General features: G+C 37.4%; 1 protein-coding gene across 7 annotated transcripts in view; it reads right to left on the minus strand.

Moving 5' to 3' along the window:
• Positions 1-15,954: 15,954 nt before the first annotated feature.
• Positions 15,955-26,950, minus strand: part of PPA2 (inorganic pyrophosphatase 2) — an 84,400-nt gene continuing 73,404 nt past the window's right edge. For 6 of the 7 annotated variants that reach the window (XM_082389141.1, XM_082389139.1, XM_082389137.1 and 3 more), the window contains 2 exons: positions 17,239-17,275; positions 15,955-16,169 (listed from right to left, as the gene is read on the minus strand). In XM_082389141.1, the coding sequence (XP_082245267.1) occupies positions 16,141-16,169; positions 17,239-17,275 (66 nt within the window). In that variant the 3' untranslated portion in view covers positions 15,955-16,140. Of the gene's footprint in view, positions 16,170-17,238; positions 17,276-17,300; positions 19,069-26,950 lie in introns of those variants that run through there. The other variant, XM_082389136.1, reaches the window with a different exon arrangement.

Genomic DNA, 26,950 nt, shown 5'->3' on the forward strand with positions numbered 1-26,950 from the left:
TAAAGTATGAAAGCTGCAAGTGAGAAAAGGAGGAAATGTATTAAGTAATGTCTTCCACGAGTATGAAATCATTAAAATATCTTTCAGAGAGAAGTTAACTTTTTTCTGCATTTAATTATATTTTTTGGTTTCTAAAACCTGCAAGGAAAGGCATTGCTTTAATTTGGTACAATAATAAATTCCAATCATCTCAAAGAGAAACTATTCAGTGTGTTTGGGTTTTTGAATTTTTCAAAAAGTTCCCTTATATACAATATCAAGTACAGAACTCAAGTTTATTGGGATAATTTTTCTTTTATAAATAGCACCACCTCTGGACAAGACAACTGCTGCAGGTGCAGAAGAAAAAGTGCATTCATACCCATTTCATAATGTTTCTTTAATTGAAGGGGATATTTAAATTCTAAAAATAGGCAACCTGATTTAAGCAGGAATGAAATAGCACATCTCAGGTAGGAGCTTGTGTTTCAGCTGAGCTTGGCTATTTGGGAGACTGAATGCTTCTTTCTGCATGGGGGATACTTTTCTCAGAGTCAGAGAAGAGGTGCTTGTGAAAGGTAAATACCATTTCAGTGTTAAAGCAAGGAGCTTTCATTTGGGCCCAATGTCTTGCCTCAGATGCTCTATAATTTCATCAAAATCAATGCAGGAGGAGAAAACAATTTAACAAAATATTTAGTCAGTGGCTACATGGTCTTTTACATAAACTCAAGGAAAGTATCCAAATAATTTAGTCATTCTGCCAGGTAGCTCTTTAAGTAGCCATATACTTATAGTAAACATATATGGGAAACTCAGATGAGACCACAGAGATGGGAGGTGGGATGTGAACATTCACCAGGCTGGAAGAACTTGATCACAATAACACCAGCTGCTTGGGCAGCTCTTTCTCATAGTGGCCACTTTGGTCAAGAAAGAAACTTTTCATAGATCTCACATAATTAATGATTCTGTGAGCGTCCTTCTCTGATGACAGGTGCAGCAAAATATGATTTCAAAGATTAAGTGGAGGAGATTTTGCAGCCCTTGCCTATCAGCTGTGTTTATTTCACAGACTCCATTTATTGAGCTACTTGTCAGGCACTGTTCTATATCCTTCACATACATTATCTCACTTGATCCTCAAGTTTCATTTCTAGAAATGTCTATCATTTTCTCTTTACTCCTACACACTTATCATCACATTTCAGGAAGGGGTTGGTTTTCGTATGACAAGATCCTGATCCACTAGGTCACACTGAACTAGACCAAACACCTGACGGTAGGTAGACTGTGCCAAACTAATTCATACTGTTAGAAATTTGCGGTTGGATATAGGTAAACCAGGTTGGTCTCTGTTGAACATTGGAACAGATAAATGTCTGATGGAGAGGCCATGTTGGATCCATTTGCAAGTCTTTGGGGAGAATGAAGAATGATGCAGATGAAGACTGTTTGGTCTTAAGAGAGACTGACTGACTCAGAACTCCCGCTGGTGCCTGGCTATGTTTCAGTTCCTGGATTCACTTGCTTATGAGGTCCGCCACACTTCCGGTCCTGTCCTTGGTTCATGAGACAGCCTGGATCCTTACCATTATTTCTCGTTCCTTAAATTACCTTGAGTAGATTTCATTCCATGCAACACAGTGGTCTCTAAGAGAGTATTCTTATCCCCATTTTGTTGAGACTCAGAGAGTTTAAGCAAGATGTTGCCCAGGATGATGCAGAGAGTAAAAAGTGGAATTCAAGCCTAAGTCCATGTGACTCCAAAGTTTGTGCTTTTCACCACTAGATTAATTTAGATCTAACCATTTCAGCATACATTGTGGACTGCTAAAGCCGTCTGAATCTACTAAGCTAGAATCTTTGTGATTTCAGGAGTTATTGCTGTGTCTTCTTAAAGTTTAATATGCAAAAACAAATGCTCATTGGAGACAGACAGGCATAGAGGGCCCATATTTTCATCTACATCATTAAGTCAAGGGAAGTGAAACTTCCTGCTTTCTAGCTGAATTGGCCATCTCTCAAGGACTCTAATTCTAATTACTTTTGCAGAACACATATATCTCCAGTAAGTTAGACCCATCTCCTCTCAAGAAAAGGTTTCGTTTTCCTCTGGTCAATTTTCTATGCACAATTTGTCACCACTAGACCATCCTTATTGTTTAGCTTCGTGGACTATTTCCCAGAAGAAATTGACATATATTTTCTCTCTTCTTAACTAGCCATGAACCCAGAGTTACTTGTGTAACTTCTGCACAGCCCAGCTTCAGAGTTTAGCTATTAGGCCTCCTTTATGGAGAAAGAAAGCTCACTTAAGTGATCCTATTACCCTTTCTGAGCTCCCTCGGCTCCTTTCCTGGGATGAGAGGCCTCCCCACTCTATCACCCCATATAACTGCTTGGCTCGCAAGAATCTGGATTTCTGCCACTCTTTGATTCAGTGATTACGTGCATGGTTTAGGTTAAGATGTTTTTATTGTTGTTCAAGCAGAAAACCATCACTTGCTACAAATCCATCAAATTTGGTTACTTTAAATTTGTTACACTCATAATATTATAACGTCAACAAGAATTTTAAAAAATCATCCAGATGCCCATCACTCTAATAAATCACCCTCCTCAGTTTGTCTACGTAAAAAAAAAAAAAGTACAAAAAATGTGTTCTGTTTGTACACATGTATACTTTTTACCTAGTTTTAATCATAACAGATGCTACTTTGTATTTAGTTTCCCTTCACCTAACTTGTCAGGAAGCACTTTTCTGTACTGCTAATTTTTAAAACTATCATTTGAGAGGCCACATCACCTGTGTTAGATGGTAAAAACTTTCAGTTTTTTCAGTTACTTCTTTAAAGAATTCTCAATCTGGTAACTACTTACCTTTTAGGTGACAAGCTCACAGTCATCCCCCTTACCATGAGTGCTGACAAGCATTGGCCATATGCAAGCAAAAACCCAACTGAAAGCAGGAGAGCCGATTCCAGGATATCATCAGCTTTTCATTTGCCTGGTAGGGGGTAAATATGCACCCATCACTTCCTTGGCAAAAGATTTTGGGAGTTTTCTTCATACTTAATTTAGGGTCCCAAAGCAACAGATAAAGAAGCTGGGGATGAAGGCAATGAGGCCTTTTGTCCTGAGGGCAATGCAGGTCAGTAGGTGACATGCAGTTCCAATGGTAACTTATAATTTCCATGAGCACTTAAAGTTGTGTGCGCCTATCTTCTGTCCAGATAGGTCCCAGGTGTTACAGAGAAATCTAAGATGGAGTTTTCTCCCTTCTGACCACAGCTAAGACTCAGAGAGATTTGAGGTACCTCTGGAACTATTAGTGGACATCCTTGAATTTTTCTCATCTCTCAGCTAGAAGGCTTGTGGGCCTCTTTCGGCTAGTGGAAAAAACACAGTGATTTAGGCCTGTAGAAATGTAAATATGGGCAAGCAAAGCCCTACTAATTATCCTAACACACACACACACACACACACACACACACACACACACACACACACACTCTTTTCAAAACAAATCAGTTAACTTCCTTGTCAAACACACAGACATGGAACCACATAATAGCATGAAAAACAAAAGGAGGAAAAAAAGAGGTTTCCTATGTTTCTCAATGTGCTTATGTTGATCATCCCTTGGCCTTACGTTTATAAGGGGATTCACTCTTATTTTAAGTCAAGTCTCAGTGTTTAAAAAGGTAGAAAATTTGCTACTCGGTTACTCAGTTGCCAAAAGCACCAGTGTACTCAATGCACCTGTGCTGAGTCTTTCTTGATTCTCAGAGAAGCCTGTCTCTGATCAGCTCCATTCTTCTGGGTCATAATTTCTTCCACCTGGGGACTGCTCCCTTCCGTGAAGCTCTGCATCCTGAAGCAGGCTGAAATACCCCTCTTCTCCTGCCTTTTATAGTGGCCACGGTGATGTCACCCTCAGCTGTTTCTGAGCTGATTCCTAAGCTCAAGACTAAGTAACTCAGCCCTAATCAGTAACCTTACCATTAAAGATCAGATCATTTTGAACAATAACCAACGTAGATTTAATTCAGTCAATCCATTTACCCAACAATTCTAAATAAAATACGGGCATACTCAACATGTGTGCTAAGAAGATTTATAAAGGAGGAAACACTATTTGCCGAGCTTCAAAAAGGTTTGAACTTAGAGATTTCATTATAGATAATCTGTTGAGAATGGTAGACATCTTTAAAGTTACCAGTGGTAACTCAAAAAAATTAAATTTTAATTAAAATTAAAAACTAAGGTCAGTGACCATTCCTCCAATCTCATTCTCCTTGACCACTCTGTAGCATTGATGAGGCAGTCCATCTACCCCTCCCCATCCCTGCCCTGGTTCCCGTGGCTACCACCATACTAGGTTAGCTTTGCACTCATTTCTTGCACTGCACCTTTACTGTTCCTTTCATGGTTTCTTCCCATTTCCTCAGGGAGTTCATTCACTATAAATACCTGCAATTATCACCTACATGTGGCTTCTTGGGATTGGTTGGGAGTAGCAAATATTAGAAACCTAACTTGAACCCGCATAAAAATATAAAACATATTTAAGGATCCCAGGCAATAATGAAGCCGAGCCTCAGGAACACCTGGTATTAGGGACTCAAAACATGTGGCTTTTTTTGTTTCTTTTGCCTATTTTGTTTTCTTTTTCTTTGTGTCTATTTCATTTTCCTTTGTGCAGACTGAATTTACATCTCTTTCATTGCAGAGACCAGGAAGACTGGGCTGTAATGTCTTGGTCTCAGTCCCAAATCTCTAAGAAAGGATCTTGATTGGCTCAGCTTAGGCTTGGGTCTTGAATAAATCAATTTTGACTGTGGGTTCAGTCAAGGGAAAGGGTCAAGTGCTCACCTAGGGTTGATCGACTATGACTAAGTGGTCATAAGAACATGTTAGCTCTAATCGTCACCTCCAGACTTAACCTCTTACCTGAGCACATAAAGATTTGCTCAATATCGTCACATGCTGCCACCTCAAATTTAACAAGCCCAAAACTCATCATACCCCACCCAAATCATATGACACCCTCACCTTAACCTTTACTCTGGGTGAGTGCATGGTACCAGCATTCTCTCAGCATCCTTAGCCGAAACCTTGTATCATCCTTTCTCAACTCTTTCTCTCTCCTCTGTGTGCAGTCATCAATTTATATAATAGTAATAGTTAATATTTAGTGGACATTTACTCTGTGCCACTAAATGGCATCTACATTATTGCATTTAATTCTCAAACCCATGAGGTAGATGCTATTGATAAAACCATTTTATAGAAAAAGGAGACAGAGGCTCAAAAAAATTAAGTAACTTGCCCAAGATCACACAGCAAACCAAGTAATGGCCCTAGGAAGCAAGTTTCTGTTTGATTTCAGAGCTTTTAACAAGCAGGCCATACTATCTGATTGCTTCTGAAACATGTTTGTTACTTAATATCCCTGATATCTCATATCCTGCAAATTCCTCTCCAATCACTGTGTGCATCCACACAAACAGCCCTGGCACTTCCCTTCCCCTTCAACTGCTCAGGGCTCTGAAACTCCCCTGGGAATCTGGAGTCACGTGTGAGAAACCCACACTATCAGCGTTTCCAGGGTTATGTTCCTTGACAGTTGGATGTTAAAATCTCTGTAGTTGTTCAAAGTTTGTTTTGTTTTGTTTTTTAGCAGTTAAATGCATTAGCTTGTTTTATTTTCCCTTTAAATCATGCATTCCTTTGTATCTTCTGTGTTTTTCATGACTCACTAGACACCTACAAAAATTCCAAAGCATAAAATGCTTTTGATGGACATAACTAACTACTGATTGTTGGCCTAAGCTGTGGATGTCACCTTCTCCTTAACTGGATGTCCCTCACCTTAAGACTTCTGTTACTATTTCTAGGGGAAAGTTTTCCCCATACTGTGCCTCAATTTTCTAGAACACCACTTTTCTGGAAATCTGACTCAGGTAAACCTCACAAATCTTGTGCAAGTCCATTTCCCTTGGAACAGGCAGTATTGATCTCCCTTCACACACAACCTTCTATTGTCCAATGTTGAATTTCCACTACTTATAGTAGGCAGACTTTAAAATGGTACCTAATAATCCTTGCCTCCTGGTATCCACTCTTATGTTTAGTCCCTTCCCTCACGTGTAGGCTAAACCTGGTGACTTACTTCTAACCAACAGAATACAGCGTGATGATGCAATGTCACTCCCATGATTAGCTCATGGAAGATTGTGACTGCCATCTTGCTGGGAGACTCTATTTCCTTCTTGGCTTGGGCACTTTGATGAAGCAAGCTGCCATGTTGGAGAGGCCCCATGCCAATAGCCAGCAAGAAACTGACCATATTCTCTGTGACAGTACAAAGCCAAAGGGGCACCCACCACCTGATGATAACCTTATTTCCTTGTATGTGAAGTTGTTGTACTCCTATTTTCACAAATTACAGGAAGATAATTGTTTTTGTGAACTATTTTCTTGGGAACAGAATTTTTACACTGATCCTATCATCAAAGATTTATGTCCTATGTAAAGCAATTGCCAAATTTCCGTTTGTGAAGACCATCAACAAAGACTCATTATTTCTCCCTTTTTTTCTCCAAGAGGCACTGCCTAAACCATACTCATGGATGCACACACACAGTCAAGTATAATCATGTTTGCCAGTTAGATCGTCCCTCCAAGGGGAGAAAAGAAGGTAGAAAGCCAAATGCCATCTGAGTATAAACAGTACCTCCTTTTTCCAAGAAATAAGTACTAATCTAACTTGAAATTACATTATAAAATGGATAATTCTTCATGTACACATAGGTATCAGCACATAATCCTTTGTCACAGTCCTCCCAAGTGTCCAACCCTGAGGCCAACTCTCAACACTCCTCACATAATATGTTCCTTGTAATCAATTTCAAAAAACTTTCATGGGATGGACAATTGCTTAGAGAGGGTGAATCCCTGCCACAGAGGATTTGGCCAGCATCAAGTCCAGCTCTCACACCACCTGTTTTCTCTGGAATTTGGTCTCTGTTTTAAATCTTTCATTCAGTGCACACTGGAAAAAAGCACTAAGGAGTGGCAAACCTAATTTGTTGCACTTTTTGTTTTCCACCACGGGAAAAACATCCACCCAAACAGATGCTAGCAAATACAAAGACAGTATTTTTAATAGCATAGTTGGTTTGTGTTCTTCCCACTTGCTCAACATACTAACACGTCATGAAAAACTTAAGATTGATCCACATTTTCATTGTCTAACATAAGCATTAAGGGGAAGACAGCCACAGATTTGCATTCATCTCCTGCCTGTTCCCAGCATGGGATGCTGAGAGCCACAGAATGGAAACACGCCAAAGATGAGCAAAAAGTATATTGTCAGACTCACACACAAAAATTAAACACAACTTTGCCCAAAAAAGTTGTTGTAAGTCAATCACAAGTAAAATGTTAAGCCATACATTGTATTCTAGGACTTACATTTGATCTTTAATTCATAGTTATATTTACAAGAAATATTACCAGGTTGGGCAGTGGTAAAAATCAAATTGTGGTTGGAGAGACTGCCAAGAAGTTCTATTACAAAAAGGAAACCTCCATATAAAGAATACTGTTTTCTATTATAACCATAAACATTTTAAAGAGCTAAGAGTTGGGGAAAAATTTACGCCAAAGAATTGCAAAATGATGCATATTGCCAACTACAAATTGGCACCTGCCATCTACCTCTACAAGGATCAAATCATGAGCCGCTGCAGCCGCTGACCTTCAACACCCCCTGAGAGGAGTTCAGGGTGGAGATCAGGAATGAGGCCCTCTGTGCTCTGGGAAGAACTGGCAGAACAGGTCTTCAGATAGTTAGGTATTTTCAGGTGAAGATTTTATGAGCCCAATTCTTGCATCTCCTCGCATCTAGAAAAGCACCAAAACCATTAATGGTGACATCTGCTCCTCGTGGCTAGCAGCAAGCCTCTGCCAACATGTGTGCTTGACTGCACGTACCCTCCCCTTCACTAAAATCACAGATAATGCTGACCTTCCCCCCTGCCTCTTTGGAGCAATTTCCCAGAACTATCTGAAATGCTGTCTCCCGGGCTATAGTCCTCATTTTGCTCCAGATAAAACTTAACTCACAACTCTCACATTGTGCTTTTTTATTTTTTTTCAGTTGACAGTATCTTCATTTCCACAGTCACACAATTATTTTTCAATGCATACCACAGAAAGGGGGCAAAAATTACCTTTCTACTCTAAAGACCACAAAGTACACAGGAAAGCATGACAAAAAACAAAAGCAAAAACAAAACAACAGGCTTGGATTCAGAAGATCTAGTTTCAGGTCAGTCTCCCTTACTCGGTAGCTGCGTGGCTTTAGCAATTAACCTCTCTGGGCCCTCCTTGCCTCAACTCACATGCAAGGTTCTTTCCAGTTCAAAACGTTCTATATTCTAAATCCCCCTTCAGATTCAGAAAAGCAACCTACAGTCTATACCTATTGTGCTTTTGGTTGATTTCTGAATTACAGAAAATCTATTTTAAGTGGTTGGGTATATTCTACAGATAATACGAATACTACTGTAAATTATGTTTATAGGACTTTTGAGGGTCAGAAGGATCGAGGCTGGGGCGGATACTGGTAAAAATCAAATTATGGTTTGAAAGCCTACCAAGAACTTCTAAAATCTTCAAATTGTTCTTCAAAATGAAATAAAAGGAGAAATCAGAGGAGTGACATTTGATATTGTGGGAAGAGTAGGAAAAGCTAACTTTTCTGTGAGAAAATATTCCCTGAAATACAGTAGTTTAGAATAAGTGGAGTTTTAAGGTTTTTGGGGTTTTTTTTAATGAGTTTATCAACTGAACTATTTAAATTAGATCAACATGGATTACATTTTTCTCATTTCTCACTGCGTATTAATCTTATTTGTCCTACCACTCTTGAGATTATTCAGGTTTTCTATCATGGTGCTTCTTATGGTGTTCTTAATCTGAAAACCAAAATATGTTACTTCTACTTTCAAGTTCAGAAGGTCAAGTTTCAAACATGGAAGTTATTATCAATAATTAAACCAAAAACCCAGGAAGAAGCCACTCTGGGAAAAGAATCTTGGCCTTTGAGCGCTGAGCCTATTTTTATTTTGAAGTATTCCATGTTTATTTTTGCCTCATACTCCATAAAAGAGCAGCAGTAAACATGTGATGATCAGCCTTAGTATTTTCACAATTAAGGTATTGTTTTTTATATAAGTTGAACTTTTATCCCCTGGGGCATTAGAGGAATCTCATGTAAGAACTCTCAAAATGCCTTAAATACAAATAATAGATAAAATCCTTCCCAGAGAATCTTACTTTCTGGATATCCTTTAGATTCACTTGGGAACATAAAGATGGGTAACACTAATCATTTTTTTGGAAAGCACAAAATATTCTAGGCTGCATTAAAAAGTATATGGAATTCATAACAAGTGAAGTATCCGTTTTTTGTTGTTGTTGTTGTTTTTACACTAGACAGATGGTTACTATATTCATTCGAGGGCTCCATAGCAAACAAACAAAAAACAACCCAGTAAAATAGAAGGGTTTTCAAGAAAAATATCAATGATAAGTAGAATTTTAGGAAGCAAGAATTACGCAGCTTGCAAAAAAAAAAAGACATTTAATACTTAATTTTATTCCTTAAGATTTATGAGGAGTTTTCTGAGTACAGTGATCAGGTCCATACACATTAAAAATAAAGTAAGTTAAATTAAAATCACTGGTATGTAGGCTAGATATGTTAAATCTCCTCTTTTGGATATCCCTGAAAGGAATAGATTCTTATATTTCAAAGATCTTAAATGGCTTTGGAATAGAGCAGAGATACCCTCAAAATGCTTTCCATGCAGTGATAGGACACTGTCTTCAGATGCAGAAGTCCTGTGATTTGCAGGAACCTCTAAACTTCAGTTAATGTAATAAGTAAAATAGAAAGAATATCTGTCTTCCTCACAGGATGCAGTGTCAATTTAATACAACCAACATGAATTGTTAATGTGTAAAACAATAATGCTAAAATTGTCATGACAGTCTCCGCTCTCAGTGAGTTTATAATCCAGTAGTAGAGGCAGTATGAACAATTCTAATATAAGCTATAGTGACTGAAATCTTGTAATGGAGGAATAAATCAATAGTGCTATACCCTCTCCCCGAGGAGAAAATGATTGATTTCAACGTGAAGAGTGGGAAAGTTTTCACAGACAAGGTAGCATTTGAGCTGAACTTGGAGGATAAGAAAGAGTGCAAGAAGCAATGAGATACAGCGGAAAGGGCATCAGTCTTGGAGTCGACAGCCCGAGTTCTGCTCCACACCTGCCTGCATCACTCACTGCAAGCCTGAAGACACCTCCGGCACATGGAGGGCCCTGAGCACGGGGCTGTGCCTGCCTTGCTGTTGGTTTAGACAGGAGAGAACAGCAAAGTCTACTTGCAGATTTCACTGGGGGCTGAGCTGGTTTTGTCCACCTGTGCATAGCGGTGCTCTTGATGCATGAGGTTCTGGCCTGAATCCTAGTATTCATGTTCTACTCCCCGGATGGCGAGAACCCTTGCTTTAGGATGGTAATCCCTGATCTTGCCAACTGCTAAATTCTCCTAGTCAAGGACCACAGATGCACGTCTGCCATCCAGTTTTAGCTGCTTTAATTGGATAAACTCATTGTTTGGCATTCTTCCATGATTTCTTTTAAAACTGTACTGGTTGTACTATTTTATCCATTTTTCATTTAAGGTGTTAACTTTAAAAAATTTATCTTTCATTTTTTCCTTTTAACAGAGAACAGGAAGCAGTAATAAGGGAGCATAACAAGGACAGTCCTATAGATAGTCCTGCCTCAAACCAGGAAAATTAGTAGAACTACCCCATGCATCCCTGGTTAGCTCTGCATAAATATTTTTAGGGCCCAGGTTTAGATTTTTGAATGTGGGCTAATCTCTTTAAACTTGGTTCCAGCCTTCAGGATCCAAATTTTGCTCCTGAAAATAAGGATATTATACAAATTGATAAAAACATCAAGATCCAGTAGATAAATAGGCAAAGAAAATAAACAGAACATTCATAAAAGATACTATAACTAGTAAAAATGTAGGGAAACAGTTAATAATACAATTAACTGTTATGTATATATATATAATTAACTATTATAGTAATAACAACAACAAAATATCCATCCTAGGAAGGATAGGAAAGAAGAAACTAAAAGTCTCACATATCACGGGTGGCAATATAACTGGAATAACCTTTATGAAAATGTATTTGGCCATAAAATGTTCTTATTCTGTGATGCCCTCTTATGGAATTTATACCGAGAAAATGATCTCAAAGAAGGAAAAACTCTGACAGTTTACCTGATTACTGTAGAAACCTCATAAGGAATCTTCCTGTTTCCATCCTTGCCCTACACTGTCCCTCCACACACTCAGCCCCAGCACAATCTAGTTTCATCACCACAGTCCTCTGCTCAGGACCCTCCCTTGTACCCTCACTTGATCAAGGTATAAGGCCAAGCCTTATGTTGGCTGACAAGGCCGCCTACGCCCTCCCTTCTGCCTCTGGGACCTCATCTCTGTCACTCTTCTTTCGCTCTTTCCCCTCCAGCCACACAGGCTCCTTGCTGTTCCTCCAAACTGGTCATACTCCTACCTTAGGGCCTCTGTTCTGAGTACTTCCTTTGCCTCAGTTCTCTTCCCCCAGAGACCCACGAGGTCCCACTCTGCTTCTCTCAACCTTTTGCCCGGCTGTCGTCTTGCCAAGAGGCCTGTCTTGACCTACTCAGTTTAAAACTCCAATTCACATTCCTAGCCCTGAATAAAAGCTGGATTGCTGATTTCCCCTCTCCCTGCTCTTTCTCTCCTACATACTATAGAAATTACTTACAATGTCTATGATCTGTCTTCCCCACACAAAATACAAGGTCCACAAGGGCAGGGATTTTTGTCAGTTTTGCACTGATGTATCCTAAAAACTTGGACTAGTACCTGGCACTTACACATAGGCAGTCAGTAAATAACTGTTGAATGAATGAAGTTTAAAATAGCAAAAAGGAGGAAGCATGTCTAAAAACAGAGGGTTGGCTGATTAAAATCATGGTAATGGAATGCATTCTAGACTGATGTAATCAAACCTCTTAATCTTTCTGCGTGATTCAACCCTTTGCAACCAGGTACTTTAAAAAGGGGAAAGAGCCCTTTCTGTATTGGGGAACCTGAACAGAGAAGATGAAGCACCGGCAGCTTCCCTCTTGGGGTACCAGGATACCTCGAGAGTCTTGGTCTTCAGGAAAGGACTGACAGCTGCATTGTTCGGCCTGACGTAAGAGAGCTCAATAAATATTTTTTGACTGAAGGAAAGAAGAGCTTATGCCTCTGTCCTGGCTGCACTGGGTTCCTGGCTCCTTTTAAGGAGGGGAATGATCTGAGAAGTGGAGTTTGTTCCCAACAGGTGATCTAAGTAGGGTAAATGTCAGGTCAGCCACAGAGACCCTGGCCCGTGCGTGACAAGCACTCACACGTTCCTCAGAGCTCTTCCATCGCCTGCTGCCACTGCTGTCTTCCCCACCCCGTCGGAGTAGAGCCATCTCTTCATTGTTTCGACACCTCGAGGCTGTCGCATGAGAAGCAGCCACTTCTCTCTCAAGGTGCCTTAGGAAGACAGAAGCCAGGGGTGGGTCTGCGGGGGGTGACCAATTATTATGGGCTCACTTTATCTAGTAAGTTTGATAACTTAGAAATCACAAGTGATTCTCATCAGGTGTAAATTTTTCTCTGATTTGAAATGCAGAAGAACACTTTTAATATTTGACACTAAACTTCATATAACTTTTATTGCCTTTCATTTTTTTTCTAACAGGAAGTAGTGATAATATTATATACAAGTCCACTACGAAGGCAGACATCTGGCTTTCTTTCTTCTCTTTTTAGGGGGAAGATAACCTCAAACAGAATATTAACATGAAGAAATTCTCAATATGATCTACTCCTCAACTATCTAAACCAATGGGTTTAAAACTTTATGGGGGTGGGAGAAAAACAAGTTTATGGCCCCAACCCCAGAAATTCTGATTTAGTAGATTTTAGGGAAAGCCAGAAATCTGTATTTTAAGAAGCATTCTAAGTGATTCTGGAGCAGGTGTTTCATGGACCCCACCAGCAAACACTGATATCACCTTGGACAGAACATAGAAAGAAGGATGAAAAGAACATACCTGACCCAGAACTTAAAGATGTGATCCACTGTATAATAAAGCAGTAAGTAATAAAGATTAATCAGCAGTCACAAGAAACATCTTTACTCATGACAAGGCAGTGAACCCCCTCCTGGGAATAAATCATCAAATGTTGCTATTAGTGAGTACACAAACCGCTAAAAATGCATGTAGTCCTTGATGGAGAACTGCATTTTATGAAATTCAGTGTGTTTCTTCTGCAGAACAACGGAGTGATACTAAATGTATCATGTAAGAAATGATTTGGTCTGTATGTGAAAAATAAAGAAAAGCTCACAAAAATTTCAGACAGCACATTTGAGAAAAATAAATCTTGGACAGTCTACCCCTTTGATTTTTCATATCCATGGGACCTAGTTGTGGGTGTTACCCAAAATCCCATCCATGGATCACTTTTGGTTTCCTAATTTGTTTTAGGCGATTTTTAACAAAGATTCATTTTTATTCCTTCGCAGGATTTTTCCTTTCTGTGTTCAAGTTAATTGTTCCATGGGAATGGGCTAGCAAAGATCAGATTAGCTAGTCTGGAAGACATTCTGAAACAATTATGAAATAGATGCTCACTGAAATATAACTGTCACCATAATAATACTGATGACTACGTAGCAATGTAGAAAGATGCTTATAATAATGAGTTAAAATTCAAAATGATGTATTTAAGATTATAACTATGTAAAGTCATATACTATGAAGACAATTGTGATTAACTGTACTGTAGTGAGCAAGGCTTACTAACTAGGTAGCATCTAAGTATCACTGACCGCTAGGAGGAGGGGAGCCAAATACGAGGTGTGACTTACTCCACACGAGGCCCACCAGACATGGCTTCTTCTCCAACTCACAGGAGATTAATATGCCACATGCCATAAGCCGTTAATCCATCCTTCGATAATTTGCTTATTGTTTAGTGCAGACCCTCCCCAAAGTCGAAAATTTGTGTGTGACTTACAGTTCGTCCTCTGTATATGCGGTTCCTCCGTACCTGTGGTTCACATCCACGCATTAAACCAAGTAGCAGAGCAGCTCGTGCAGTGCTGCAGTATTTATCATTGACAAAAGCCTGCATATAAATGGACCCACAGTTCAAACCCATGTTGTTCAAGGGCCAACTGAATTGAAATAATAGTTGTTCTCTATTTTATATCTTTCTATAAGTTTTATTATTTTCACAGCTTAAGCTATCAATATATAAAATTAAAAATAGATTCTCTCCTTACATTCTTTGATGTCCCTCAAAGAGGTTCACACATTCCCAAAGACATCTCAAGTGAACATTGCTATTTCACTTGGGCTAATGACAAACTCTGTGCCTATTTCCTCATCTGTAAAACAGGCATGCTCTGAGCTTTGCCCACATCACAGGGTGGCTGTAGGAGGGAAGCAGCATGCATAGCAGGGTGAAAAAACCATAGCATTTAGAGCCATGTAGTCATGAGTCCTAATTCTGGCTCTGAAACTTACTATCTCTGTGACCTCTGGCAAGTTATTAAACTTCTCGGCGCCTCAATGTGAAGTGGGCAATTTCCACCTTATAGGGTATATGCATGCACGACATCTAAAACACTGCCCGACATGCAATAGACGCTCAAGAAATGCTATTATAGCAGGGCTTTGTAAACCACAAAACACATTATGTAAATGCAGTGTGTTCATAATGATAATAGAAAGAAAAGGGGAGAAAAAAAATATGAACAGAACTGGCCACAGAAGCACAGAACTGGGAATGTGAAAAGCACAAGATGTGCTTGGAGAAGGGGTAACATGACATGGCTGAAAGATGGCATTCCTGATTTCTGTTCTCAAGAATATGAAAAGCCATTGAAGGCATTTTGAGAAAAATCTAACAAGGCGCTATCCATGCTTTAGGAACATAACTATTTGGAAATGTGGAAGACGATGTGCCGGAAGGAAAGCCAGAGGTAGGATAACAACTTGGTTAGGAGGCAAGAGGGCATGAAATTGAGCTGGAGCAATGGGAATGAGGCAGAGGGCTGGATCTGGAGGCATGGAGAAGACCTAGGAGGCTGTTACAAGAGTCTGGGAGAAATAAGGGGGAAAACCTGCATAGTAAGGGTGCAAAGGAATGGAGGGGGCAAAGAAACATTTAGATGACCTTCATGAGTAAAGAGAGGAGAAGGGAGATTCAATATGGTTTCAAGGGTCTGACAGGGGAACTAGGAGAATGTTAATTCCGCTGTTCAAGAAAAAGGGAAGACAATGAGTCCAGTTTTGGACAAGAGGGATCCAAGGCATTTAAAGAGATGTCCGCTAGATAAACCCCAGGAGAGAGAACTGGGCTTCTTATGTAGACTTGGGAGTGATCACCATAGAGACGAGAAGTAAAACTAAGAAGCCTTGATGAGAATCAAATGGAGTTTAGGACCTACAAAATAAATGGTAGGAAAGAGCCTTAATAAATGTAAACACATTTACACAGGACTATTAAGAGGACAAAGGTTGGCTAAATGAAGTCTCCACCAGCAATGGACTCAAAAAACATAATATGGTACGAAAATGCGAGCAATAATATCTACAAAAATCGTATTAACTTACTAAATTTATCATTTTTATATTAACTCACAGAAATAAAAGTTAATAAAATCATTGGGTTCCTTCAGGCATGCAAATTGGAACTGGTGAAACTCAATGCTTCTAAATTTTTGCTATGAAATTCAACATCTTTTCACATCAATAAATATCCAAAGGAAACTAATTCAAAAATTTCAATGTTTATTTACACTTTGCATATCTCAAAAAGTTTGAAAAAAAAAAAAAAAAGAAGTTTCAACAGGAAGTTAGCAGATTCTCATAGATCTGCTTGTTTCTAGCACTTGGGGGAGATGGAGTCTTGGAGTTTTTAGAGACTGGAATCCTGATGGCAGAACTTCAAATGTTCTCATCACTTGCCAAGGAAGTGCCATACTTGATCTGTGTTTAAAAATGGGGGAAGCAGGGTGTTAGGGAAAGGGTGGAGAGGGAGGGGGGGAGGAAAGGAGGATAAGACAAATTTAATTTAGACCTTTCGGAAAGATTTAGGCAGATAAAAACAATCAGAACTTAGTATGACACACTTCTATATTTAAAGCCACTCACCTTTAAACTCTCGTCCTAAGTTCTCTCCTTTGGCTAAGGCCTTATATTCTAGAGCCTTCCCACTTTATTTCCTACATCTTACTGGGTCACTTTAGTCTTTATTGAATAGTACTGAAGCTAGTGTCCTAGCTACGGCATGAAAGGTCTAGGAAAACCCTGTACTGTAAAATCTGACCGTCTGTCAAATACCCAAAATGGGATAGTATTGCAAAGAAACAATCTGTTAGTTTCCCATATAAGGAATATAGTTTGCTTTCCCACGAAATCATGTCTATGCATTTGCTCCTTTCTAAACATCTTACAACTCGATTCATAGTAAATAGTTCTCATTTTTCCTCCAAACTTGCGAGTTGAATATTATTCTAAAGTTTCATATTAAAACGAAAAGGCAAAAAAGCCTTGCAATATTTTAAAAGGCAAATGATACATGCACATGCTTGTATTTTGAAATTTTTACTACAGAACATTTTTACTTGTTTCTCAAAACAGCTTCAAATAATGGTAATTTAAAAAAATGCTATTTTTAATCCTACTATAAATTTTGATTTTAAGATCTTTAGTTAAAATGAGTGATTCATTAAAATGATGATAGATAATAAATAAAGTCTCCCAAGTGCAGACATTTGGAGGCTTAAAATTTATCAGAACTAGCTGGAACCTCAGTACTTCACCAACAAAGTCACTGCACAATCAAACTACTTTCTAGCCTAAAAGTAATAAACGTGTTCCTTATTTTCTGAAATTAGGAAATAATTGATTTCATCTGAAAATTTTAATGACTAAAAAAGTATTTTACTTAGTTTATATAAATTTTAAATTAATCTATTGTATTTTTTGGGGTCTCCACTACTGTAAATGAATAAATTTACATATCTAGTTCCTCAAGAACCAGCATATACCATACCTTCTTCATTACTTCCTTTATTCAGTGTAAATGACACCTGAAAGATAAGAACAGAGTCTCTGTTATAACGAACATTTAGATGTAGAAACTATATCCAGAATGGTTTTTTTTTTTAACATGAAATGATAGAACAAAGTGAATACTCCTCTTTGCCTTTTATTGTTATTGCCTGTTCTTTCAGATAAACAAACCACAGACTTAAGAGTCAAATAAGAAAAAAAAGCATTCTTGAAAAAATTTTCTGTCATTAACCCATGGGAACTACTGAGAATGTGAAGAGAGGAGAGGGGTTTTCTTTCAGTTGCTTCTTTGGCCGAGGCCTTGAGAACAAAAATCCAAGACACACGTTCATAGATACATGCACACATGTGTACGTAGGTACACACACACAGAGACACATTATATAATGTATTTAGCTGTCTTCTAAAGTGTTTAAATTAATTTTTCTATTTTGATGACTGGGCCAAGATTCCTAGAACAGACATAACCTGTGGTAGACAAGATTGAAAAGTCTTTCTGAGATATAAGATTTTTTCCTAATTAAGAATAATACATTTTTAAAGGTTTAAAAAAAAATTTAAAGAGAGATCCATTCTCCACAGAGAAGAATGCACAAAGCCCAAGAATAACCAGAATAATCATCTATGTAACCAACACCCAAGTCGAGAAATGGAACATGCCAGGCACTTCCCCAGTCATAACCTCTTCTCCCTGAGGTATAACCACCACCCTGATTTTATAACACACTTTTCAGATTTCAAATTTAATAATCAACTTCTAATTCTCTGAATTTGCTCAGCCTTAGTAGGAAAGATCTGCCTCTGATATTTGAGGTCTGGGGCAAATGTACAAATGGAGACCCATATATCATACACCTGAGTATTTAAAGGTTATAAATCAAGCTAACAAAGTGACTATAAAAACTGTTGCATCCTACTATCTTGATAAATATACCTTTGCACTGACTTGGAAGCTCTCGTTTAGCATTCTGGACACCTTAGAGACTGCCTGAACATGGCAGAGTAATGAGAAGAGGCACATGGCCCTCATCCCGCCCCGCTTCTGCTACCCCAGGCTCCATGCTGTGTTGAGGGCCTCACCTGCACAAGGGTAGCTCACATATCTAGGCGTCCCCTGCCTCCTAACAGCCACCCACAGGCCCCTGTAGAAGTAATGGTGAGCAGAGCCCGCACAGTCACGAGCGTGCACTTGGGGAGATGCCCATGTAGGCCCTGGAAACAGGCTTGCAGCTAGCTGGGTAAGGAATTCCAGGGACTTGAGTAACTAAAAGGTGGTCTAGAATGGGGGCTTGGGCTCCTGGTGAATGCACAACTTTGGTCCCTCGGTCTTGCCCTGTGAGGAGGGATGTGATTGGATGAGGGCCAAAGCAGGATCCTCTAAAAAGAAGGACCCAAAGCAGGGCCCTCCCTGGGTCTAAGGACAGTCTTGAAGAACAACTCAGCAGGAAAATATAAATTTCAGCAATATTAAAAGATTCTCTATGATAGTTAATGTGCCAACTTGGAGGTTGGTTTTGGTTGAGATTAACTTTTAAATTGGTGAACTCTAGGTAAGGTAGATTGCCCACCATAATGTGAGTGGGCCCCATTCAATCAGTTGAAGGCCTGAACAGACAAAAAGACCAGCCTCCCCAAGCATGAGGGAGTTCTCCAGCAGACTGCCTTTGGACTTCATCTGAATCCCTGGCTTTCCTGGGTCTCCAGCCGGCCATCCCCTTCTGCAGATTTTGGAATCACCAAGCCTTAACAATCTCTTCATATGTATCTCTTATTGATTGTTTCTCTGAAAAACGCTGGCTAATACATTCCTCTGAATCATAAATGGGTTAAAGTTATTTTTCCTTCTATTCTTTGAGAAAAAGGTTAATCAAATATGCTTTGTTTTATTTTCTATCATACAAAATGATGATGTAACAATGTAAATAAAGAAGACCTCTGTACAAATTTTATGTAAAACATCCGTGAGATTTTTCCAAGTACTTCAAAAAAAAAAAAAAGAAAGAAAATTCTATTCAGCTTCCCAGCACAGGGAAAATGCTTAACCATGGTTGGTTTTGAGGACGGCAGAACTTAAATAATTCTGGGTGTGAAAGTAACACTACAACATAAAAATTGAGATTAGGCCTTTGGGATTTGATGGCTCTGTTTTTCTAAATAGACTATAAAACAGAATAACTTGCTTATTCTTTGAAATTCTTATGCTCTTTAAATTGTTCAGGACGCCTATTACAGAGTTTGTTGGAAAGGTAGCTGTTTAGATTTCCTGCTTAAAATTAGCAGCTGCTTCTTGCTGGAGCTGTCAAACATTTCAGGGGAAGAAAATGTATGATATATGAAATAGAATAATTGAGCAGCTTCTCATTAACCTAAAAAGCATTACAGAAGAGAAATGGACAAACTACTCTAGCTAAAACATTTATCATTACATTTTATTTTAAAAATAATTCCCAGAATGTTTTATTTCTTTATTCCTGAAATATATTTCTTGGTTGGTAGAATATATTCAGACTGTACAAAGCCTCATATAAAAGAAAACAAACATCACAGGTAAATCTAACAGAGATAAAATAACTATGAAAGTCTGGAAGTTTTTTGTTTTTTTTTGTTTTTTTTTTGTTTTACATTTTTCCATGTTAACATATGTCAAAAGAGACCAACATTTAAATTTGAAAACAACAGTGGGTTCATGATACACATCAGCTATTTAACTCTTCATCTACTGTCAATGACTTCCTGATTCTTAAACATTACACTTGCTTACAGAAAATGGAAGAACAAAGAAACGCACAGAGCAGCATTTTAAAGTGACCTAATCCCAACCCTCACTCTCAGAAGTCACCATCATTACATTTTCCTTGTAAGAAACAGAAGGATTTTCAGTTACTTACTTCTCCTAATTTCTCAGTAGGGGACGAATGTGGGCACCCTCTACTCATCTAAGATAAATTCTCCAGGAAACTGTATTACTTTATACTCTCATTCTAAAAATGCTATCTCCTCTCCTCTCCCACTCCAAAAATACTTCTCATGAATATTCATATCTTTAATTTCTTTCAAACAAATTTAGTGTTCTCATTACCAAAGTATTCCTCTTTTATCAACCAAAGAAGGCTTACTCTTTTCTGTCCCTACTCATGTGTAAACTGTATTTTAAATGAATATGAACTATTAAACAACTGTTTTGTACTCCTTCAGATAACCCCACCAGGTCCCTATAGGCATTTTCACCTGCAGGTTACATTTGTTCAAATTAATTAACAAACATGACACACTCAACCAACATAAAAGCTTGCTTTACTACATGATATGAGGATTGATGTTCTTTTACTTTATTATAAGGATTCAAAATTAAAGAGAAAAAAGTTCCTGATTTTTCATTCAGGTGCAGTAGGGTTTTAGTTGAATTAAATTACCTTGGGTATTCTCTCCCTGCATTATGTTTCCATGGTTCATAAGGCAGTTACTCTATATTCATTTTTTTTTTCTTCTTCCAGTTTTACTGAGATATAATTGACATACAGCACTGTATAAGTTTAAGGTGTACAGCATAATGATTTAACTTACATCATGAAATGATGACCACAATATGTTTAGTGAACGGCCATAATCTCATATAGATACAAAATTAAAGAAACAGAAAACACATTTTTCCTTGTGATGAGCGCTCAGGCTTTACTCTCTTAACAACGCTCATGTGTAACATACAGTGGCATGAATGCTATTTATCCTACTCTACCGTGTATCTCTAGTAGTTACTTATCTTATGACTGGAAGTTTGCACCTTTTGACTGCCTTCATTCAATTCTTCCTCCCCCCACCCCCCACTCTGGTAACAGCAAATCTGATCTCTTTTTCTGAGTGTGTTTGTTTGTTGCAGTATAAATGACCTACCACACTATGTTAGTTCCTGCTGCACAATATAGTGATTTGGTATTTCTATGCATTACAAAATAATCACCACGATTAATCTAGTTACCATCTGTCACCATACAAAGATTTTACAGTATTATTGACTACATTCCCCTTGATGTACACTTCATTCCCATGATTCACCTATTTTGTAACTGGAAGTTTGTACCTCTTAATCTCCCTCATCTATATTCATTTTATTTTCACATTTCTTTTCTGATTTCTGCTTTATAAATCAACAAAACTTGACCAATTCTTAGTTATCCATAAACAAAATGTAAGAGTATTTTTTTTTTTTAATATTTGGCTGCGCCGGGTCTTCGTTGCGGCACGCAGGATCTAGTTCCCCGACCAGGGATCGAACCCGGGCCCCCTGCTCTGGGAGTGCGGAGTCTTAACCACTGGACTACCAGGGAAGTCCCTGTAAGAGTATTTTAGGTTTATGTTAGTTTAATCTACTTCCTCTTCCTTTCAAGAATGTATACAATTGGTTAGTAGCTGAAAAAAATTATTTTACTTTCATCTCCTTTGTCCATCTTTCAGTGGTAATGCAGCGAAGCTTTTAAGAGGAAAGAAGGGGAAAGGAAGAGGGAGATACACTAGAATCAGATCCTGATTTATCAAGAAAATACATTATTTAAATTTTTTAATAGTAAACTGCCACAAAGATGTTCATTTTCAGAGTCACAAATAAAACAAATCTGTATGGCATAAATACTGTAGCATGACCTCATTAGAAAAATCACATCCACAGAAAGGTTCCACTCTAAAGGGAAACACAGTCCTCTTTGATGCAGATGTAAAGTGAGTGCCCACAGAAGGAAGGGTCTTTTGCCTAGGCAGTCCAAGAAGTCCAAGCAACCCTGGTGATAAGAGGGTATCCCAGCCAGAGTGACTTCAGAACTTAGTTTTGAGTTGGCTTGATTTCAAAAACCAGAAGCCAAGGATTGTCATCTTGTTCTGAGATGTGTAAGGAAACTGTTGCTGTTGTCATCAATAGCTTTAAGCAGAGATGAAGTACATGCCCAAAGGAAACGATCTGAGAAGCATGCTGTTAAAAGTCCTATCCAACAACTATAATGAACTGTAACATTATTCTTCTGGTCATTACTTTTCATATTTGAAACTATTTAAAAATATTCATTAGTTGGCAGTTTCCCATTAGAGCACAGAACCCCAAAGTGTGCACTTCTAAACTAGCTGCTTTATTGATTATCTTTGTTGTGGGCCTCTAAAAAAATGTTAATATGGCTTTGGTGTGAATTTTTTTAAGTGCTATTGCTTTTAGCGATAACAATGCCTCAGACTCACATCAGACGCTTTTGATGATGGATTCACCTAAAGTCCTTCGCCTGGTTATGTAAACGCCAACATGCGTTTATGAGATTTCTGGTAAAGTTTAGGGATGAAAGAGGTGGCCACAGTATATACTGATGTTAACTGCCCCCGTACGGGATAACCAACTGTTCAGGCACTATTTGTTGAAAACTTATTACTTTGAAAATCAGTTGTCCACATATATGTAGGTCTATTTCTGGATTTGTTTTAACTGATCTTTCTCTAGTTTTACACCATTACTATACTCTTTTGATTACTGTAGTTGTATAAAATGTCTGGAAATCAGGAAGAGTTGGTATTCCAACTTTGTTCTTTACACAGTTGTTGAGTCTATTCTAGGTCCTTAGTATTCACATACATGAGTTTGTCAATTTCTACAAAAAAGTGTATTACAATCTGATTGATACTGCATTAAATCTATAGATCAATTTGAGAATTGACATCATAACAATATTGAGTCTTCCAACCCACGAACATGATACATCTTCCCATTTATTTAGTTCTCTGATATCTATGGGCAATGTTTTACAGTTTTCAGGGTACAGGTTCTTCACATTTTTTTTCCAGATTTATTCCTAAGTGTTTCATATTTTTGAAGCAATTATAAATAATGTATTTATTTTTCGTTAAGTTTTGTTCCTAATATATAAAAATACAATTGTTTATTGTATATTGAGCTTATATCTTGCAACCTTGCTAAAATCACTTATTCTAGTAGCTTTAGATTTTATGGAATATTTAATATAGACATTCATGCCATCTTCCTTTATAACCTGGATGCCTTTTCCTTCTTTTTAATGCCTTCCTGCACTGGCTAGAAGCTTCAGTACAATGCTTAATAAAAGCAGTGGGATCCAAGGTCTAGAGTTGTAGAGTTGTATTTACAGAAAGGTTTTTAAGTGCAAATTTAAGTTGTTTATGCCTATTTCTTCTTCAGTGAGTTTTGGTAGTTTATGTATTTCAAGGAATCTGCCCATTTCATCCAACTTGTGAAATTAACTGGTATAAAGTTTTTTCACAATATTTCTCTATTGTTCTCCTAATAGCTCCTAAATCAGTAGTGATGCCACTTGTCTCATTCTTGACATTAAAGATTTGTCTTCTCTCTTTTCTTTCCTGAACATTCTGGCTAAAGGGTTTATCAGTTTTGCTGGTCTCAAAGAGTCAATTTTTGGTTTCATTAATTTTCTGTGTTGTTTTTCTGGGCATACAAACTCCCTTAATTATGAAATATCAATACTTCAAACACACAGAAAATGAAGAGACCATTATAACAAATATCTACTCTCTAGATTTTTTTAGAGTTAGCATTGTTATTTCAGAAAAGTTACAACTGAAGTCTCTTTTTCTCCCGACTCATCAAAAATAAAGACCTTATTTATTTTTATTCCCTCTCAGAAGTAACTTCTCCTAACCACTATGCTGAAACTGGTGTTTATTGTTCTTATTTATGTTTCTAAAATGTGAGCAACGTATCTATTTGTATTCATTAAAAATATATGGTGCTGCTTTGGGTGTTTTAAACTTTACTCCAACAATGCATACTATATCCTGCTGCAAATGCTTTTTCCACCCAACACTGCACTTTCAGGTTTTATCCATGTAGAGTCATATAGTTCTAATTCACATATTTTACCTGTGGTATAGTATTCCACTGTACAAATATACTACAGTTTATTTACCCAGTTTTCTATTGATAGACATTTGTCCAGTTTCCAACTTTCCCATGTCTGATCATAAAAACGTATGTATTAGTGTCTCTATAGAATGTACATCTAGAAAGGTAACTTCAGAGTAGTGGGTTATAAGCATCTTCAACTATACTAGAAATCACTTAATTGCTCTTCAAGGTAGCTGTACTAATTTATACTCCCATAAAGCATATCAACAAGTACGAGTGGTCTCCCTTCTCCACTTGCTTAAAAACACTTGTAAACATTTGCCTATCTGATAACTATGAAATTGCACTATGTCTTAATTTGATTTCATTGATCAATGGGGAAATACAGCAGATTTTCACATGTTTACTGGCAATTTAAATATTCTCTCTTGTGAGTTGCCCATTCATACTTTTGCCCATTTTTTTTCCTACTGGTGATTTTTTTCTTGTTGATTTGAATAAGTTGTTAATCCTTTTGTCACTTATATGCAAGTATCTTCTCCCAATCAATGGCTTATCTTTTGACTTATTTTGTGGTATCTTTAATTGTTTACAGCTTGAAAAAAACCTTTATTTAAATTTGTCAGTCTTTTCTAGGTTATTCCTGGCCCTTTAATATTCCATATAAATTTTAGGATTATCTTACCAAGTTCAGTGAAAACCCTATTGAAATTCTGATTAAAAATAGATTGACTTCATTAATTAATATGGGAGAAATTGTCATTTTCATAATTAAGCATTCTTTTAAACTGTTGATAAGTCTATTTGGGTTTTCTGTTTATTCTTGCTTTGACATTGTAATTTATATTTTTTAAAAAATTGTCAATTCATCTATGTTTAGAAAGGTATTGCCAAAAGCAATTTAGAATATTCCTTTCTTTCTTTTTTTTTTTGGCCACACTGCGTGGCACGTGGGATCTTAGTTCCTGAAAAGGGATCGAATCCATGCCACCTGTCCCCCCTGTAGTGGAAGCATGGAGTCTTAAACACTGGACTACCAGGGAAGTCCCGAGTATTCCTTTCTGATTACTTATGTATCTCCTGTGTCTTAATAATGTCTTAATTTTAATTTTTGATATTTTTATTTATGGCTTCTCTATTTCACTGCCTTTCCTGTAATAAGTTTGTCTATATTATTAGCCTTAAAAGAAGAAAATCCAGCTTTTATTTTAATTGATCCTTTTCATTATCTCCTTGTTTTCCATTTCATTAAATATTTGCTCTACTCTTTATAATTTTCTCTCTTATAATGTAAAAAGATAGAAAAAAACAGTGCTTATTGAGTTGAATTTTCAGCCTCTCAATTTTCTTTCTTCATTTCTGCTGTATACAGTTAATTTCTCTCAAAAACTATTTTTGCTGCATCATGCAAGTTTTGACATAGAGTGATTTAGTTGTCATTCAATTTTAAATATTTTATAATTTTTCATAATTCATGTTTTTTAGGCATGACTTGAGAAGTATTTTTAGTTTCCAAACAACACAGATTTAGGGTTTTTTTCTTTTAATATTTTTATAACTGATTAGTAACTTTGTTATACTGTTGACAGAGAATGTGGTCTGCATTACCTCAACTCTTTGGTATTTTTTTCCAACTCTTTGTGGCCTAACATATACTCAATTTTTGGAAGTGTCCACATGTACTAGAAAAAACAATGTATTCTCTAATTATATATATTAGATAAAGCTTGTAAATTTTGTTCCCATCTTCTCAATATATTTTCCAAATAACACTTTATATACAGTAAAGGATCCTAAAACTAGCATCTTAAATCCCAGAATCAATTGTCATTAAATATCAACTGATATTAGATCTGAAAGGAAAACTACATGTGTATGCACACACGCACACTCATGTGTGCACACACATACACATACATACATTCCTTGTTCCCTATAAAGGCTCTGAACCTTGTTCCCTGAAATAAAGCTCCAACTTCTGGTCATACAGTCTTCAAAAACTGGGAAAGAGTCCTACCTTTTTGGCTATAAAAAAGACACACTATCCAGAAAAATGTAATTGGGTGGTCCTGTGGTTGAACTACCACTGAGAGTTACTCCTGTTGCCGGTGGCCACACACTGTAGCCCGGACGCCCAGAGTAACCAACTGTCTCTGTGGATCCCTAGTGTGTTCAGATCTAAGTAGCAAACCTTGTTTTTGACACAGCCATGCCTTTCATGATTGTATATAATTCAAACATCTGCATTTATAAACGAAATCCAATAACCTTTCTGACCATTTCAGTTCTCCTTATCCTCCTCAGATCCAGATCAGCTATCCTTCTTAAGATCTCTAACCTAAGTCTGACAAATTACTTCTGTAGATATTTTCTCTTTTGTTTCTAAAATGCATCCAAATAATAGTCATCAGGGTGTTGGCTTTTATTTTATTTTTCTTGGTTATGGTGACACTATTTTTCCTAATTTAATTGATCTGTACATATTGTTGGGTGACTACTTAATGATTTTGGGGGGAGGCCTCAATGCTACTACACTTAATTGTATTTTGATCAATATGTGTTCACCAGTATATGCTTCCTGCAACAGTTCTCCTAATCCCTCAAGAGTTTAGTCCATTTCTTTTCTTTGTATACTTTAAAAGTATATGTTCACCAAAGCCAATTACTTGATCCTAAAATCTCACCTAGTTAACGATCATTCTGAATATTCTGTGAATATACATCTAGAAAGTGAAAACTTGTATTACTATCTGGCCTTGTTTTAAGCATAACTTCGGGCTCATTTATTTATCTATTTTTTAAAGATTTTTTTGATGTGGACCAT

Source organism: Balaenoptera borealis (genome assembly GCF_965194805.1).
Source record: "Balaenoptera borealis genome assembly, chromosome: 4".
NCBI lineage: Eukaryota > Metazoa > Chordata > Mammalia > Artiodactyla > Balaenopteridae > Balaenoptera > Balaenoptera borealis.